We start from the raw sequence: 19,381 nt of genomic DNA on the forward strand, positions 1-19,381 counted from the left end.
ATGTACACTCATATCCAAAATTATTGTCGCATGTCTATAAATATGTTGTAGGAATATAATTTGATAACGAATTTGCTCGGTATTTCATATAATGTTGCTATATGTATTATCGGCAGATATGTATGTGGCAAATTTCATGTCAAAAGAGCAGTAAATAAGAACAATAAAATTCTTGCCCATTTACTCATTCTAATTTTCGTATTTATAATTGTTTTCCTATGAAATTTATCACAAATATACGTTTTCCGATTATACACATAGTATCAGTATTAAAAGTACCCTGCAAAATCATTATCAAGTTATATTCTTACAAGAAGGGCGTTATAGATATGCGACAATCATTTTGGAGCCATATGTAACATCAGTTTGCCAGTTCATGAATTGGGTATGTATTGTATAGATCACATGCATGTTAAACGTTGATCACATGTACATGTAATATACATGAGACCTGCGTGTTAAAGGTGAATTCTACCTGTGACATATGTGGGGAATGTATGTTACAGAATATTACTAGAATGTAATCTGCATACTTTAAGAAGTAATACTACTATTTGATCCATCTAATCCAAGGGTCTGCGCACGCCTCTGTATATGTGTCAGCACCTTGCATATGTGCATGTCAAAAGGGAGACTTGATGTCGGGATATTGCATGTTTTCTACGCCTGTAACGTGAATGTTCCACTCTAATCAACCTTGTCCATCGCATTTACCTGTTGAAGCTATTTACTCACTACACGTATCTGTTTAATCCATTTATTGGCAGTCATGATCATTGCATGTTCCCATTCATCTGTACATTGCCTGTGCACTGCATGTAGGTGAGTTCACACTTTGTATGTTACAGGCAATGTGTCCAATTCTATTCCAATGTACTGTACATGTGTCAGGACCTTGCATATGTACATGACAAACTGGAGATTTGGTGCCTGAATATTACATGTTTCTTGCACTTGTAACATTAATGATTCACTCCAGTCAACCTTGTTCATTGCATGCGCCTCTTTTAACCTATTTATTGGCAATCATGATCATTGCATTTACCGTTTATCTGCACATTGCCTGTACATTGCATATAGGTGGGTTCACACTTCGCATGTACACGGAGATAATACAGACAGTGTATTCAGTTGTAATCCCATGTATTATACATGTGTCAGGACCTTGCAAATAGAGTGTCAAATTGGAGACTTGTGTCTGAATATTGCATGTCTCCTATGCCTATAACATGAATGTTGAGCTCCAAACCACCTTGTTCACCACACGTATCAGTTCAATCCATTTATTGGCAATAATGACTATTGCATGTTCCCTTTCACCTGTACATTGCCTGTATACTGCACGTACGGGAATTATACACTTCACATGTACACGAAAATGATAAATGTAAAATAACATATTCTACATCATGCGTTTTCCATGCTATACGCTAATACATGTTATTTACATGTAATGCAAATGTCACACATGGATATTATATGTTGATAAACAGGCACCTTCCTTGTACTTTTCATTCTTACTGTATTGCGAATGTTATCAACAGTCCATTCAAGGTACTTTACATGCACATATTCCCTCCATTTACTTGCATGTGAGTGACTACGTGTACATTGCATGTTCTCATTTTAATGTACGGACTCTGTACAACTCGTGTTTCTATGCAAAATTTCCAACAGAAGTTGAATACTTTTTCGACATACATACCACTTGAAGACAGTGTGCCTGTAATATTTTCTTTACATGTGTTTTCGCCGAAACAGGCGTCTGTGTAATGCCTGTCGAAATCTGACAGGCTTTTACAGGCAGTTCCATGTACAGAACATTGCAAGTGTCCTCAAATTTTCATAATAGTTGGACTAATCTTCGTATTCCGTACATCTGTCGCCGAAATTTTCAATTGAAACACCCGTTTTTCTCAGCAGTTTGAAACATAAACAGCAAAAATTTATTATATTACATGGCATCCATCATTCCATGTTGGAGGTCGAATCACAACAAAAATGTTTCTTCTTCTTATAAAAAATACTTCCATGTAATGTGACAAATTTACCGAGCGAAGTAGCTCAAGTGGTAGAGCGTTGGCTTCGCATTCGGGAGGTCGCGGGTTCGAATCTCGCTGCCGGCCATCCTGACTGGGGTTTTCCAGGGTTTTCCTCAGTTCTACCAGGCAAATGCCGGGATGGTACCTACTAAACAGGCCCTGGCCGACACCTTCCCAAATCCTTTCCATTGTTGTTGTTGTTAGATATCCAGTATAAAATGGCCTCTGAGCTGTATCTGGTGGTTGTTAAATAAATAAATAAATATTAATGTTTAAGAAAAATCTGCTGGAGAAAATGGGTGTTCCGCCATCTTCCGGTTACTAGTCATCTTCCAAAACAGCAGTTATCTTTCCATGTTCGAACAAAACGGGACTTTGTGCAGCAATTGCTGTACTATCTATTGTTGCATCATGCATTTTTGTTTTTGTGGGGTGGAGAGAATGGGTGTGCGCGTAAAATTCGCTTATTCATTTGTAATTACCCAATGTATATTTATCAGATTTTGCGTATAATCACAAAATATTACTTTCCACATCTTGCATTAATAATGCCATCGAGATTTAAAAAGCCCCAACAGATAACTGTATGCCTGTAGACAGTATTAAATACATATAGAATGTGATATTTGTTACGCAACGCGAAGTTTGTTAGTCTTTCATTCATAATCTTATTTTTGAAGCATGTTAGGACAATTATGCTAACTATTGACCCCTAGTGATTCATAAAATCAAAGCGTAGTTTATGAAGATAGTTTTACAAGCATATATAGCTGTTTATTACAGCATGTTGAATGAAACTTTGAAAGATGTCAGGCCTACGGGGAGCAAAAGAAACTTGTCTGATCCCGCCTTTCATGAATCAGCTTGAGTATTTACTAGGGAGAGAGGTAAAAGATGAAAGTTTTAACATGTTACTCGTAACAATGTAGTAATGATCTAATTTTTTCTTCATGACAGAATTATTAACTTTTATCCGAAATATTAAAGACATTATTTTCGCGAATGTAGATGTAGTAGGTAAATTTTGACTCTGCGCATTCTATTTTACTTACTCTTAAATCTAATAAAAGTGTGAATGTTGAGCTTTCAGGGCTCCAGAGAATCTTTGTCATGACCTACGAAGCCGAAACTTTCTGTCGGGGGGCAGTCGCTAGGCTCTAAAGCGGGAAGAACTTCATTATGCTGTGAAAAATCCATAAAGAGTTTAAAGAAAATCGGCATAAAGATTTGAAACTGACTTTTTTGGTTCAAATTAAGGAATGTATCACAAATATAGACATTAACTGCCTTATGCGGAGTCGTTTTGACGTCTGATTAGCATTAAAAGACTGACTACTGCAAGAAACATATCAGTCATTTTGCGTCATTAATAATGCGTCATTTTGACTCTGCATAAGGCCCTAAGAGTTTATTATACTGGCCTAATTTGAACACAAATATAAACTTAAGCAAAAGTTCTTGATCAAGAAAAATATCGCTCACTATAATACTAGTTTTTATTTTAGTGTTTTTATTTACTGTTAAATATGTGCAAATTGTAATTTCCAGAACGAAAAGCGTTTTAACAATGAATAACCGAATTGCCATTGTTTTTTCTTCTTTTCTTCTTTTTCTAGTGTTTGAAGAACCTGAAGATCCTACAAATCGAAGTTTTTTCTCGGAAATTATTTCTAGTATATCGGATGTAAAGCTCTCCAATTCAGGTCGTTACATGATCTCTAGGGATTATTTATCAGTGAAAGTGTGGGATTTGCACATGGAAACTAAACCTATAGAATCATATCCAGTAAGTTAATTTGTCTTAAGATATTAATTAGTTTAAATAGTTTAATAAAGTCTGTTTAATGTCAGTCCCGGTTTGCATTTTCTTCTAAGTGATTGAAAGATGTCTGGAAGATCTCACAATCTATGCTGGAATTTTTACTTTCTTCAGTGATAGTTATCATAGAAGATGGTCCTGTATGCTAAATAGTAGCCTTGGTAATTAATTTTTCTTAATGGTTAAAAAAAAAAAGCAGTATGTTGGCTGTCTAGCAGCGCAGTTTCAAACATTGGAAAAGATGCCAGAGAGCATCGAAAGAGTTTGGAGAAATTTTGCTCCCCGAATACAAGAAGATCTTGTCTCTAAGTTACCTCTTGCTTTACGTATGTATTTAATTGTAAAAAGATCTCATGCTTACATACTAAACTAGCAAATGTATTTGAAGTTACATGCTATTTATTTCTGTATTTTAAAACAATTCTTTTTTTGTTCTTTCTAGGTACATGAATACCTTAGGTCGAAGTTGTGCTCATTGTACGAAAACGATTGTATATTTGACAAATTTGAGTGCTGTTGGAATGGGAATGATTCTGCTATTATGACTGGTTCATATAATAATTTCTTCCGAATGTTCGATAGGACAACTAAGCGGGATGTAACTCTTGAGGCCTCTAGGGAAATTGCAAAGCCAAAAACTATCCTTAAACCAAGAAAGGTAAACAACAATCGAGTATTGTTTAGTGAAAAAGTGACACAGTTTACTTGTAAGTGAAGTGTTTAAGAAGTTGGAAGTGGATCATCTTCAATAGCAACTAAAATTAAAATAATACTGCCCAACTTCTGTATTCTGTTCTCCAAGAAGGGCACTGAATTCAGGTGCAAGAATATCTTGCATAAGTCTATATTTAATATCCCTGCAAATTCACAATAATTTTACCAGTTCATTTTTAAAAAGAAAATAAAAGCACTAAAGAGCACGGATACATTCAATATATGGATGGAAATATTTTATAAGCTGAAACGAGGCTTGTGATTTGACGATATTAAATACAACTGAAGAATCGGGCACGGTGGGTCAGTCGTAGAACGCTTACCTTTGGTGCGAAAGTTACCTGGTTGGATCCGAGACCGTGAGAGTTTGTGGTGGACAGCATCGTGTTCGTGAGTTTTCTCGGAGTTCTCTCATTTTATTGCGCATTCTCATTCCGTCAATTTGTAACCATTTATTTGCTTTAAGTCATCTGACTCGTTTAGCGTACAGGGGTAAACCATAGAACGTAAATCTAAAGGATTTAGTGTGTTAATTAGAGTTGAAGCTTGTACAACTTCTATATCTGTATATTAAAACGCTAGGTTTATATGTTTGTCCGCAATCCTTTCGATATTGAGATCTCGTTTTTCTGGTCGATTCCAAATTTTGTGTAGATTGGTCAGTTCTCATTCAAATTTTAAAAGGGGCCGTTTTGACCCCATAAGATTAACATTGTTGTAAGCCGAAACTAGAAGAGAATTGGCGTATGGCGGATTGACTGACATTGCAGGCGCTTTGCTTAAATCTGAATGGCAAAAGCTATTGCATGCTGGCAACTTCAAAGGCCTCACGAGACGCAATGAGGCGTATTCGGACGGATAGGGATTTATTAGAAAAATATATTTCCACTTGATATCGTGTTACTTGTACAAATCTGCTACTAACTCACTCCAACATCTATACATAGCAATTCATTTCCTTTGTGAGTCTCCAATTCTTTACTTGTCTGAGTAAGAAGACATGCACAGTGGGAACGAGATTCATGGTCATAACAGAATATACACATACAAATACATTTTTATTAAATTGAATGTGAATATCCTAATCTTATCATTAATAAATTTAATTTAAAGTCATTGTAAATAGACCTCGAACAACGCCGTTTTCAATAGCGCGTGGATTTCTTGGAACCAGTTAGCCGTGTAATGTTCATTCCTGTATATTAGTATGAATTCGTTGGCACGAAGGGCTTACGGGTGATGTGAGAAGTTCGAGTGCAAAATATTTACTATCAAGGTGGATCACTAGGTGTTCTCAGTGCTATGCAAAACACCGCTTGAATAGTGCGGCGTTGCCAGGTAGTGTCGTGTTTTTACTGTGCCAGATAATAAAAGAAATAATCATGGAATTCTGTGTGGATACTTACTGGAGAAGTTAGTTTCCGACTCTTATTGCAATTCACAGCTAAGTTCCGCGTCTCGAACTGCAACGCTAGAATCCAGGAATTAAACGTACAAATTTTGCAACAACGCATAATGGCGTTCTACGTAAGTTTCTTTTCAAAATCTGTTTCCTTAAATATAAATTAATATTTAAATAAAATGTGAAACGTAACGAAAAAAGGTCTAACAATATATCTATTTCATAATAAGATCGTTACTTCTAAAGTACTTTACACATTCAAATAAACATTTCATAAAATTGAGCATTTCTAGTAAGTGTACAGTAGTGTACACTAAGTAAGTGTCATCTTGTGTGCTCATTGTAAAATGAATCAAATATTTTCTTCTATTTGTTACCTTTTTCGATATCAGGAGACACAATTAAATGAATCAGTGTCTTGTGTTGTAGCTGAAACATAACTTATATTACAATATTTATAATATGTAACGTTTGATTGTGTAGTGGTTAAGGGAATGAGCTAAAATATGTACTGACTTCCGGTTGGTGATTCACCTTAACAAATGTCTCTTCGAATATTTTGCGCCTCTTTTGTCCTTCCTTGCACTTTATCTTGGAATTTGTGCAAGTGAATGACATGTTCATTATGCCCAAAGGAAAAAAAAAGAAAGAAAGGGGGGAAAAAAAAGGAAGCTTTCATGCACCAAATTCTGTGGGTTTACATCCAGTAATTAAAAATAAACTTGTAATACTAGCCTCCTGTTCCCCTACACTAGTGGAATTTCCAGTGTTCATACAAGTACATAAGATATTTGTATATTAAAAACTTCTATATGCCAGATTTCGTACATGTCTTCTTTCTTCTTCACCATATAAAGGTGTTTTATTTCTTATGCACCCTCTTATTGCTGTGCAACAAATGTTGATATTAGAAGATTTTTTTTTTTTTTTCGAATGTGGGAGTTTTTCTTGGAAGTAATATATTCTCTATATTAGGTTTATTTTCCTTGTTTCTTCAATTGGTTATTGCATGTTTTCTGTGAGTTTGTTTTTTATTGCTTTATTTATTTATTTATTTATTTCCCGTTTTTCATATTACTTCCTTGTAAAAATTAATTAGAATTGAAAGTATGTCCAAAAGAACATTTACAGTATATTGTTATTGATATTTATTATTATTATTATTATTTTTAAATGTCAATTCCTGATTTCACTATATATTGTATGAGTGCTTTTATTCATTTCCAGTTCTTGGATGCCAAAATACAAAATTCGTGCATGTCCATCCGGCAATAAAATAATAATAATGTTCCATTGTTGTCTGTCAGATAAAATTCGTATAAGTAAGATTTATATTTTGTAAGCATTAATCTCCCATTTACAAATTTTTCTGCCTTTACGTTCACGAGTTCAAAACAAACTTATCAGTTGTGAAATCGGCACTTCTTCCTAGTCATTTGGGGTTGAATTTTCCTAGAATTGAATTTGTAGGTGATGACTGATTATAATACCAAACCAAAAATGGTTCCAATTCAGAAATTGGTTGTAATGATGAGGTACTTGATAACGTAATAGATAAAATAATCAACTCTATTATCAGGACTCTTGCTTGCAAGTACTCGTCAGCCGAAACGATCTTAATAGCCAAGACCATTTTGTAGTCACAGTGTTTATACAAATACACAAAAATCACTTTGCGATACAGTAAATCTACCAATACATTTTTTTTTATTTTGTTTACTGGCATGTCTCTTACAAATGAAAAAAAAAAAAAAAATAGTGACATCTGCTATTTATCCTTGAATTCACGTTTTCAATTGATCGGACACTGGCGAGCAGGCAAGTGGATTTTTCAAGCTCTGTGTATTATTGTTTATTGTTAAAAAGTCCCATCTTGACACTCAACACTCGTAATCGTCAAATCATTTAAATTAAATGGGTTTTCTTCACAATAAGGCTGGTTAGATTTATTAATATAATAATTTACATATAGAACATTTTTCATGTATTTGCTTTATTGATTTGTATATTTGACAATATAAATGCATTTTATTGTAACACAATTTCAAACGTCGAGTTCATATGGACGCATAACCGCAGTTAGTATATTGTGTAGATGTCCTCTACATATCTTAAGTGCTCAAAGTGTTGCTAGCAAATATGAAATGGAACTTTTCAGTTTAACATCCCAGTATCATGCCCTTCAGGCTAAAAATAACGGGTAATTAATAAAAGTGAATGATTGTGAAATTTAATTTTTGTGCTTTCCCATCAGGAATTGAACCTTGGACCACGTGCACGAAAGGCGCACACACGTCACTAGACCAGCGGAAGGGCATTGTTAATAGCAGACAAGAAATTTTCTGAAAACAACCACCTGTCTGTGAACATGATTGAACTTTTTTTTTTAAAATTTCTCTGAAGAGTTTAAAAAACTTACTTTATCTGGACCGAAGTGGAGTTTAGCGAGTATTTTTTGAGTTTAATCGAGTTATTTATTTATTTATTCAGTTAGTTATTGATTTATTAGAGACTGCACAATAATCGAATGTTTAACAACTTCTTCAACGCTGCAAACATGACTTGGATTTAAATCTGATTAAGGGCTCCGTTTCCATACATAAAAAAATTGTTGCGGCAAAAGGACGATATACTTCCACCTTCGCAATCCGATCTTACCCCCTTGACAGTAGTTCCTTCCTCACTGTTTGAATGGAAATCAAAAACAGTAAAAAAATGTAACAAGTGTGAAAAATATGTTTAATGCATAGAAGGTACATCTCTGTCGCTAAACTTTTTCGCTCCCGTTTCTTACATTAAATCGTACTATACTGTAATTATTACTGAAATATGAACAAAGTTATCACAACCGTGTTCGAGACACTTGTAAGAACAAGCACCTCTTGTGGATTTTTTCATGAGAAATATCATATTATAGGTTATTAATTGAAATGTAAGTAAAATCGTTGTAGGCGGCTTTGAAAAAGTTTTCTGTCACCCTACAGTAAACTACCTTTTGGGCTAGGAAGGAAATTAAAGAAAAAATTGAAAATCTAACAAACTTATAATTAGTTCAGATACATTAAACGATGTTGTCTTTGGGCATGTGCACAGTGGAATGGATCGACATTCTGAAGCACTTTTTCGGCATGTACCCGCAAAAATCTCATCATCATTACCACTTTTTTTCATTATTACTACAGTTTTTTTCTATTATCGGTGGAAAGTAAAAAGTACCGAAATTCGAAAATATGTAACTGCCACAAAAATTATATATTATTTCATTCAAAACGCAGTGTAGAATAAAGCCCATAATTTTGAAACAGTTGTCTCTAGTTGCATTTTAGCTTGGTGTTTTGTGGACAGTCCACGTCTTTCTTGCATGCGGTGGAAGTGTGGTTCTAGATACACTGAAATTTTGCAGTCATGTAATTGTCATCTCGGAAAAGGATTTAAACAGTTTCATCTGCTGGCTTAGGTTATGAACCTAGACATGGCTCATTGTTGTCTTACTAGCGAGTAGGAAGATGTACTGGAAAAAAATATTTTACAATTGTATCTTGTGTCCGTTGGATACAGTTTGTGTTGAATGAATGACCTTTATATTTGAAATCAAATAATGCATATAGTCAGACCTATCAACATTGTAATTAGTTATCAGTCAGTATATACTGCATGGTCTGCACTCTATTCTCATGTACAGTTGCTCTCCAGACATGAGTCACCAAACTCAGTGTGTGTGCGTGTGTGTTTGGAAGGGGAGGGGGTATTTCTGATTGGTCCGTATCCAGTGTATAACGACACATTTATAAAAGCTCCCGAAACAAGTTTTTTCAAGTGGACCACACTGAAAAAACAACTGTTTGCCAGACTGAATCTGCTTGAGCGAACCCTACTTACTGAATTCCGTTGTTTTCTTTTTTTAGTTGTTAAGAATCTGAAAAAGTATATTGTACCTTATTTATATTCAATGCGTAACAATAAGATTTGGTAACATTAGTAATATTAAATGAAGTTTCACTTTTTTACAGGTTTGCACTGGAGGAAAAAGAAAAAAGGATGAAATTAGCGTGGATTGTCTTGATTTCAACAAAAAAATTCTTCACACAGCGTGGCATCCTACAGAAAATATCATTGCAGTAGCTGCTACAAATAACTTGTTCATATTTCAGGATAAGTTTTAGCATTGAGGATTGAAAGAAAATGAATTTTCCCCATGAGTACTCGGATGGTCAGGTAATTTAAACATAAATACATTGATATATGGTTTGAACAAAGAAATCTCAAAAGAGCATTAAAAAAATAAATACCGCAAATTAGTTAAGCTCTGTAACAAAGTACAAATGTTGCACAGGGATAAAAGAAGTATTAGAGTGCTAACTGAAGAATGTCAGGTACGGCTCCAATCTCCTTACCTAACGATTCTCCGTTACCATTGTTTTCTTTCTTCCCCTACCTGTGTAACAAAGCATCAGTGAAGACGATTATAGTAGTAAAAATTACTTTTACGATAGAGTTGAGTAATTTGTGATGGAAGTATCTAGAAGTATCATAACTTACAAGATGAAGTTTTAACGTAATTATACTGAAAACACTTAGCTTTCAGACCACGGTGTACATCAACGAAGTAGGGTCAATTCAAATGAAATCGACCAATGATGGTTGCTCACAAAATTTAGTTTTTTATTAATTTTTTTTACCTAAGTTTGTACCACATTTAGGAAGTTGAAAACGGGTATTCATTTATATTTTAGCCGCGCAGGTTTTGTCCTAGTGGCCATTTTGTATAGGCGCCTGAGCGCATTTTGAACATTTTAGTGCATTCCGTTAAACGCTGTAACTTTTCAGGTTCTAAAGATAATCAGTTCAAACCAAAACCATATGAAAGATAATGGAATGGATAATATTCTATGTTCTGTGTACATTGAGACGTTATTTAGAATGTTGAGAAGCTCTGAACATCGAGGTTGGAAACCTAGAAATTGCAATTTTGGAATGTACATTTTGAAACTAAATAAATGAGACTCACCTTCAATTCTTTGTGTACGTATAGGCTAGATAATAGACAACGCCCTAAACAAGTTTCAGATCTGAGAACCGTATACTTGATTTTTTGGAGATTTTTAAACTATGCGAATTTTCGAATCCCAAATTTGCACAAAATAGACGATAGTTGCGCAGTAACAAGTGGGTAAAATTGCATCACTGAGACTAGAGTAGTTTCTGAGTTACAAGCTTCTTCACTGGGACGCCATGAAGCGCTATTGGAGTGAATATAAACTTTGTAGCAAAAGTCAAAATAACACGACAGTAATGTTTAATAGGTAAAGTATGTATAATTCATAAATCATATCTTGTACAAATAACGAAAGTCGTCTGTTATTTCTTTTCTGCGTATAGCGCTGCTGTTAAGACATCAATGAGGTAAATAGTTGACTAATTTGTGTACAGAGTTTGGCACTAATAATTGAAAGTATTGTAGGAGTTGTGAAGTTTGTGGGCGTGTGTTTCCGGTGAACCTTAGTGATTGGCACCCTACACTTTGTCATTCGTAGATAGTTTAAAAGAGGTGCTTGGGCCATGGGAATGGAAAAAGTGATATATATATATATATATATATATATATATATATATATATATATATATATATATATATATAATCGTTATTTTCCTTCTGATGTCTTCAATTCTACCAATCCACCATATCTGTCATAAATCCAGGCTACGGATATCATTAGGTGCAAATGATAACATGTTATGTTCTGGAAGTACTGAAGTACTGCAATCAGTAAGTTCATCTGATTGTGAGTGTTCATTTGATTTGTGTTTTCGTCAGAGGTACAAATCTATTATATGATCTGGTATTAATAATTCCTTTACGAGTAGCAAATCTCGAATTTCTTGTTGTTTGACTGCACTTCTTCTGATTAAACATAGATAAATTGTATACCTGAGATACTATATCAATACAAAAGCTGCACATCTGTTCAGTTTTTAAAATCGTGAATTTCATATCACTGCAACAATTTATAACTCAGAAACTACTCAAGTCTCAGTGATGCAATTCTACTCACTTGTTAACTGCACAACTATCGTCTATTTTGTGCAAATTTGGGATTTTTAACTTCTGTCCTCTGAAATATTTGATGATGAAAATACACGATTTTCGAAAATTCGCAAAGTTTAAAAATTTCCAAAAAATCAAGTATATGGTTCTCCGATCTGAAACTTGTCTAGGACGTTGTTTTACTATCTAGTCTCTATGTAGACAAAGAATTGAAGGTGAGTCTTACTTATTTCGTTTCAAAATGTACCTTCCAAAATGGCCATTTCCAACCGCAATGTTCAGAGTTTTTTACGTTCTAAATTACGTCTCAATATGCACAGGACACAGAATGTTGTACATTCCATTATTTTTCATATGGTGTTGGTTTGAACTCATCTTTGAAACCTAAAAAGTTGTACCATTTAACGGAATCCTCTGAAAAGTGCAAAATACGCTCAGGTGCCTATACAAAATGGCCGCCACAAACCTGCGCGGCTAAAAAATAAATGAATACCGTTTTCAACTCCCTGAATATGGTACAATCTTACGTAAAAAATTAAAAAATAAATCAATTTTGTTAGCAACCTTTGACCTGAAAATTGATTGATTTCATTTGGATTGCCCCAGTACAGAAGGAAGAGAAAATATACTAGGTAGTCAGTCTATTAACACTTGCTCACCGAAGATACTAAAGTTTATTCAAGGAACGTTCAGTACCTCATGTAAACAAATACACGTGATAATTGTTTCATTTTATTGGTTAAAGAGCCTTGGATCATCCATGCGGCAGAAGAAAATAATCCATTGTCAGATAAGCTGTTTTTCAATGTTTTTGTTGCTTATAAGGCTCATTATCAGAAATGCAATTTCCTTACAGTTAAATAACAAAAACAACATTGTATCTAAGAACTAAATTGAATTAATGCACTAAAAGAGAATACGCATGCGTAGAAGGTGGTCTTGACCCATCTTACTCGAGAATCACAGTTTACAATATGGCCGCGTGCGGGAAGTATGTAAAACACGGACAGGATACAAGCACGTGCTTCTCGAAAGAAGCGCTGACCGATAGCCAATCATCCGATGACTGGCGGAGTAATACCATTCTGCAATGTTTACATCTGGATCAGAAGGTTCGTTGAATGGACTTTAGAAATTAACGCTTCCCACGATGATAGGGTCATTTTTGAGCCATCAATATTTTAATTGTTTTTTAAAGGAAACATAGTATTATTACCAGATTTCCAATTAATCTGAAGCTTGATATATTAGTGATGAGCATATTGGTTTTCAGTGGCAGATGTAGGTCAAAAGTAAGGGGCAACCAGAACCCAGACTATGATAGTTTACTATAAACTTTCAAAAATATATAAATAATATCTTCAATTATTTTTTCATTCAAAAAACAAAGGGGGGGGGGGGATCCCTGGCCGAGGCTAGACCCGCCACTGTTGGTCTTGGTCTAGTTATCAAAATATATACTCGTCCCTCAGTTTGATATTTACTCTGACAGGCAGTGTTACCTGTTCGTGAGGGGAAATTTGCCTCCGGAGACATGAAATTTTTCAGTAAGATTCAATGTTTCCCGCAAATAAATAACACACACACATACCCAGATATGCATATATACACACAAAAGTTGCACCATGCGTTTTCTTTGGTACATACTTTGAAGAAAATTATCTCGAATCCTACATATTTGGAAGGAAATATCCCGCATTCCGGCCACTGATATGAGTTTCCCGTTTTGTGGGAAATGTTTTGCCACCTGGCAAGACAGCTGACATTTGGAGCATTCTAAGTGAAAAATAGAAATGATCATGCAGAGTGAGGAAAAGGATAGCAAATCGAACGGTGTGAAGTACACAAAACAAATAAAATATCCTTCACGTAAACAGCGAAAACTGGGTCATTCAAGACCCAGGCTAAGAATTGTTTATTTATGTAATAGAATAGAAATGTTACTGCATGGTACGTAAGTTAAAAGGGGAAAAAAGTTAAAACATTTATGGGTCAAAAATGACCCGATCTCCGTTGGGCGAGTGTTAAAAATTAAATGTTATCCTGGACCACATGAGTTTGTGGTTGACAGCAACTAGTCTATAAGTTTCGTGGAATTCTGTCGTTTCCTTCCACACTTCAGTCCACCAATTCTTACATAGTTCTTCACTTAATAGTATTATTCGTTACCTCGTAGTATTTTTCTTTTATCCTCTGTACTCCATTAACGAGCTGTTCTTCAAAGTTTGAAAGTTAATGACTTAAGATAATGTTTTTAAGTCTTGTCATTTAACTACTTGTTCTATAGATATAGTTTCTTCTATAGTAATAAGAGTGCAATAATGAGTTACATAGAAAAAAAAATCCATACTACGCTTAAGAGCACCCGTTTATCATAGTGTCTTAATGAATAGAATTTTTTTTTTAAATCGGACAGCGTGAATCTAGTCAACACGCACTATAATGGAGGTTTGTGTAGTTATATTTCACTAAATAGGTTTATTATTATTATTATTCAATAGTTTTATTAAACGAGTTCTTCATAAATTGGCAATACAACTTAAAAGTATGAAATTTTTACATTAGTATGCTTAATTTTGAGAACATGAAAATGAAAAGAGTGTTGTATGTACTGTGCAATAAAAATTGAAGTAGTGCAACTTAACGATATGGGGTCTCGAGTTTTATTTGACAAGATATATTTCACAGAACAGAAATAAATCATTTATATATTTCGGGGAAAGCACTATCACACTTAAATCATAATCCATTTATTTAATAAGTTATAGTCACATAGATCACATTATAGTCATATATACTTTTATTATTACGAAGAAATAAATTACTTATTGTCGTTGCTTCAATAGACGCGTGTAAGATGTTGATCATAGCTTACTTTATCTGCAAAGTCCTCAATACATAGCTAATCGGAAATTGAAGTGATTATTGTCCATGAAAGGAAAGTGTTCTATTGCTATGAATTTTACCAGATAAAATTACTAAGAAAGAATTGCAATTCGAACTACTTTAGAAAGTGACTGTCTAGTTTTATCTCAATACCATATCAGATAATTTGAAATATAAAGTTGATTTTAAAATATAACGATATGTAAAATCCATTTGTCTATATAATATGTTCTACGGTAACTCTAGAAGTTTCCAAGAACTTATTGTTTCATAATCCTATTTTAGGTTAAGTTAGGCGACTAAGATCGATATTTCATTGTAGAATCCAATACTAAACTTCTGCTAAAATACATAATTATGAATTATACCAGAAATTATTACGGATTGGACAGATAATTCTGCTTAGGTTTGGAAATGTAAGGTTGTGAATTTCCTTTACTCGTACATGTTATAATTGAATACTTGTCAAACTACAAATCCACAGTGCGTCTGTAAAATTCTATAATCCTGTCCAAATTATACAATACCTATTAAATATTACAGGTGAAAATGGGCTCACTATTGGCTTTGTTTTAATGCTAGATCAAATTGAACCTTGCATCCAATGTGGAACAATACCAACTACAGAGGAGTCCAAAAAATCACTCACTGTTCGGTAGTCCATATCTCGTGACAAATTTGACTTAACGTGACAATTGTTTACACTGAGAGAGGGTTATGGTATGTTCGAAATGACCACCAGCAGTTTCTATACAACGCCCATTGCGTCGAACTGCACGCCGAACTACGGCTGTTAGTGTATGTGGCATAATGACTAGTGGACCGTTGTGGCGGTTCACAATACTATTAAGTTTGAATTGCGCCTAGTCAGTCCACACAAACTTCCCTGCAAATCCCACATACTCGCCAACCATGTGCTGAAACCGTTCACAGTACTCAATCCTTCGGTTCGGAGACTAGCTGAACAATCCGTCTTGCTATCACATTAATCTTCATTGTCCTACCCTCACTTCGACTTCTACATTTATCGCTTACAGCAGTCTTGGAATGTCAACTTTCCACTTTGCCCTCTTCAGAATGGGTCTTACGCTTGACCAGCCCACCCCACTTTCGCGCGCTCCGTGGTTCACTGTTTTTTGCGATGATCGAGTGAAATGTTGCAACACCCAGCACTAGATACCAGACTTGTACCTCTTCGTGGTCGGCCGGATCTTTCCTTGTGCACGTTTCTAACTGTTCCTCGGCTTCGTGTTGGTGGCGGTGTTCCGACTTTATCAGCCAATACTGTTGTACCTCGTAAATATTCTCGTATTTCTGTAGAAAAATACTTCTGTAGAAGGAAAACCTAATTAATTTACAAAAAATTGTAAATAAAATCTGAATAATCTTTATTGGCGAAAGTTACTTAAGTGTATAGTATTTCTATTAACTTTTAAGTAGGTACATGATCTCATTGTAACGTAGTCGCGACTAGAAAATACATTTATTTCAAATAATTCAAAAACTAGATCATAAGGAAACTTGTGAATAATCAAATATATTGAGAGTATACATAGTTTCTACTGCTTTTTGTAAGTATATTTGTCAGTTTCCTAACTTGACAGCACAACGGTCAGTTTTACAGGTTTAAATTAAATAATAAAGTAATCTCTGAGCAAAGCGAATCAACTGTATATTATTTATCTGAAGTAGAGTTAATGAAGCCAAATGGTTAGTTGGCGAAACTGGCACAAGATGTTAGTTTTATAATAAAATTGCTTTCCTTTGCTCAGCAATTAGTTTATTTATTTATAGTATATAATAGGCAAAGCTGATATAAGTGAGAATATTAAGATTTTAATTGTGTTAAATCTGATTATCAAAAAGTAATTTTTTCTTTCTTTCCCTAGTATTAACACGCTGCTGATAGGAAAGCCTTAAAGGTGCCTAATCTGTCTGTGGAGTGAACAAGACAGAAGAGGAAGACGATGTGTATATGGGTGAAGACAATGAATTTTTTGCTGTGATTGAACAAAGAATGAACTGGGTAAATAAAAATGTCTGTGATGAGATGAATAAACACAGCAGAGCAAAGACATTATTTTGCAGTAGCTGCAATGTATTTAAGAAGAAATAACACGGACTTTTTTTTTTTTTTTAGAAAAATAAATAATGTAACAGTTGAAGAACATGTGCCATGATGCTGCTTTGTCAGAAGAATTAAGAAAAAAGTGCTGTTAAAAATAATCCCCTTCATACCAATCATGAACTGAAGAGTACAGTCAATCAATTTTTTTGTGCATTTACATCACTTGCTTGTTTTCATGAAATCATCTCGGATCTGGAAAAAAAAAGATAACTGCAACCGACAGGGTGAAACCTCTACATTCAAGCCTTTTTTTGCATAATTTTTATTTGATCGCTGGAAACGAGTGCCGTCTATGCAGCAATGTTGTTACTAATGAATAATTCAGAAAAGTAATATGGAGAGCGTATGAAATGGTGGTAGAACTTGCCAAGCCGAGAAACTGTATGCGTGTGAGTGATTTGTGTTTGTGTGTGTATGAATGTGTGTGAACGTATATATCTCTGTATGCATGAATTGTGAGTGAGCATGTATGTGAATTCGAAGACATAATAATAAACTGCAGAATGCAAGATGAAATAGATAATTGAATTTCTCCTCAAGACACAATACAAGCATAATTGATTAATTTGCGTAACTCAGCATTGTGAATGTAATTTATATATATAAATATATTATATGTATGTTTATTTTTTAAAAGATGAAATGTTTTTTGACCAGCTGTTCCTGGATTTTGGTGCAACAGTGATGATATTATCAAGAAATGTGCTTTTGTCTGAAATATATTATCTATAATAATGCTTTTTATGTAAGCAAATGTTTGGTTGTACTCTTACTTTTTTTCGTAGAAATTAAGAAATTCGATAATACACTGACGAAACACGAAAAAAAAAATCGAATACTGTAATACGGCCAGTACTTACTGAAATATGGTTTAATTTAAAAACTCTGTCTTCATCACAATGCTGAAAAAAATAAGATGCATGTGACCCCTTCTGACTGAACGATCTGTTAACCTGGTTGATCGGATTTTCATTTCTCAGCTTGTTCAAATTTATTTATTTATTTATTTATTTTTTTTTTTTAACTTCCCAATGCGCAGTCCATAAATTGACATTTTTACCTCCCCTCTCGGAAGGAATGTATCCAAGGGTATCCTGATCGCTTTATCGACAAAATATGAAGACCACTTAGTGTGGTGGCAATGCTTCAGAGTAGTTTTCCTATTTAAAAATATATAAATAAATAAAAATATAAGAAAGAATATGAACCTGTACAGACACAAGCTGGTCTTCTCAATCACGACCAATAAAAAGATGTTGTTATCATTAATTTGATTTTTAATCCCCCTCCCCATTTTTTGCAATAAGATCAGTGTGTGCAAGTTCCTCACTTCCTATGAAGTTAAATGGTAATACGAATGCTTGTTGTTCTGATCTGTCTACTTTTCTCTGAGTAGCATATTGGCAGTGTTCAATTTTTTTTATTATAATTATTTTTTAAAGCTGGAATCAGGCATCTGAATAATAAAGTTTTTATTCTGTATAAAAATTGCAGGAATAGTTATTGTTATCCATTTGTTGTTCAACTTTTAATGGCTGGTGTTGTGGGCACAGTCAACGAGAGATCGGAACTTCGGGAGGGATTACCAATATAGAATAGCAAACTGTTAATCCCAGATTAAAATTCACAATTGAATAAGAAAATAATGGTTCTATTGCACTTTTGGATTTACACATGTACAGGATAAAACAACGTTGCAAAAATTTACAGGAACGCTACTGCAGAAGAGAGCTATATTCATGGATAAATTACTGACATAAGCTCTACGGTGCATATATATATATATATATATATATATATATATATATATATATATATATATATATATATATATATATATATATAATATATCCTATCTTGCACCTCTTACTCTTTATTCAATTAAGGATACCAGTTTCACGATAATCCAGTCTTGTCTGGGACCATGGTTACGTGCAGCACGTGATGTAAGGAGAAACTATCACTTCTATTTCATTATATAGACTGTTCCTTGCCCTGAAAGTTTATATATAAAAGCAACCCTAAGTATTGCGGAAGCCACTTGTCAATAAACTACGACACTTGTAGGTGCGAAAAGATGTATTGGAGGGCGTTCTCAAAAAGTCGAGGAAAATATATTTCTGAAACAAAAGAAAAAGTTGTATGAATTAATTAGTGTAAATGATTTATAGTGACATTAATTTGAAACAGAATTCCCCAAACTGGCGATGTTAGCAATAATTATTGTAATTCTTCATCGCAGTAGAAAGTGGAGATGAAGGTTGTAGAAGGGTTATTACATGGAAGATAACCGCCGCAAGATCCACGGTATTTTTTCATAGCGACTTTGTAGGGTAAATAATAT

At 34.1% G+C, this 19,381-nt stretch overlaps 1 protein-coding gene across 6 annotated transcripts in view; it reads left to right on the plus strand.

Moving 5' to 3' along the window:
• Positions 1–18,306, plus strand: part of tws (protein phosphatase 2 regulatory subunit tws) — a 107,257-nt gene extending 88,951 nt beyond the window's left edge. For all 6 annotated transcript variants that reach the window (XM_081734486.1, XM_081734485.1, XM_081734487.1 and 3 more), the window contains 4 exons: positions 3,659–3,828; positions 4,304–4,519; positions 9,988–10,192; positions 16,799–18,306. In XM_081734486.1, the coding sequence (XP_081590612.1) occupies positions 3,659–3,828; positions 4,304–4,519; positions 9,988–10,140 (539 nt within the window). In that variant the 3' untranslated portion in view covers positions 10,141–10,192; positions 16,799–18,306. The remainder of the gene's footprint in view (positions 1–3,658; positions 3,829–4,303; positions 4,520–9,987; positions 10,193–16,798) is intronic.
• The last annotated feature ends 1,075 nt before the right edge of the window (positions 18,307–19,381 follow it).

Source organism: Thermobia domestica, chromosome 12 (genome assembly GCF_964235325.1).
Source record: "Thermobia domestica chromosome 12, izTheDome1.hap1.1, whole genome shotgun sequence".
Classification (NCBI taxonomy): Eukaryota; Metazoa; Arthropoda; class Insecta; order Zygentoma; family Lepismatidae; genus Thermobia; species Thermobia domestica.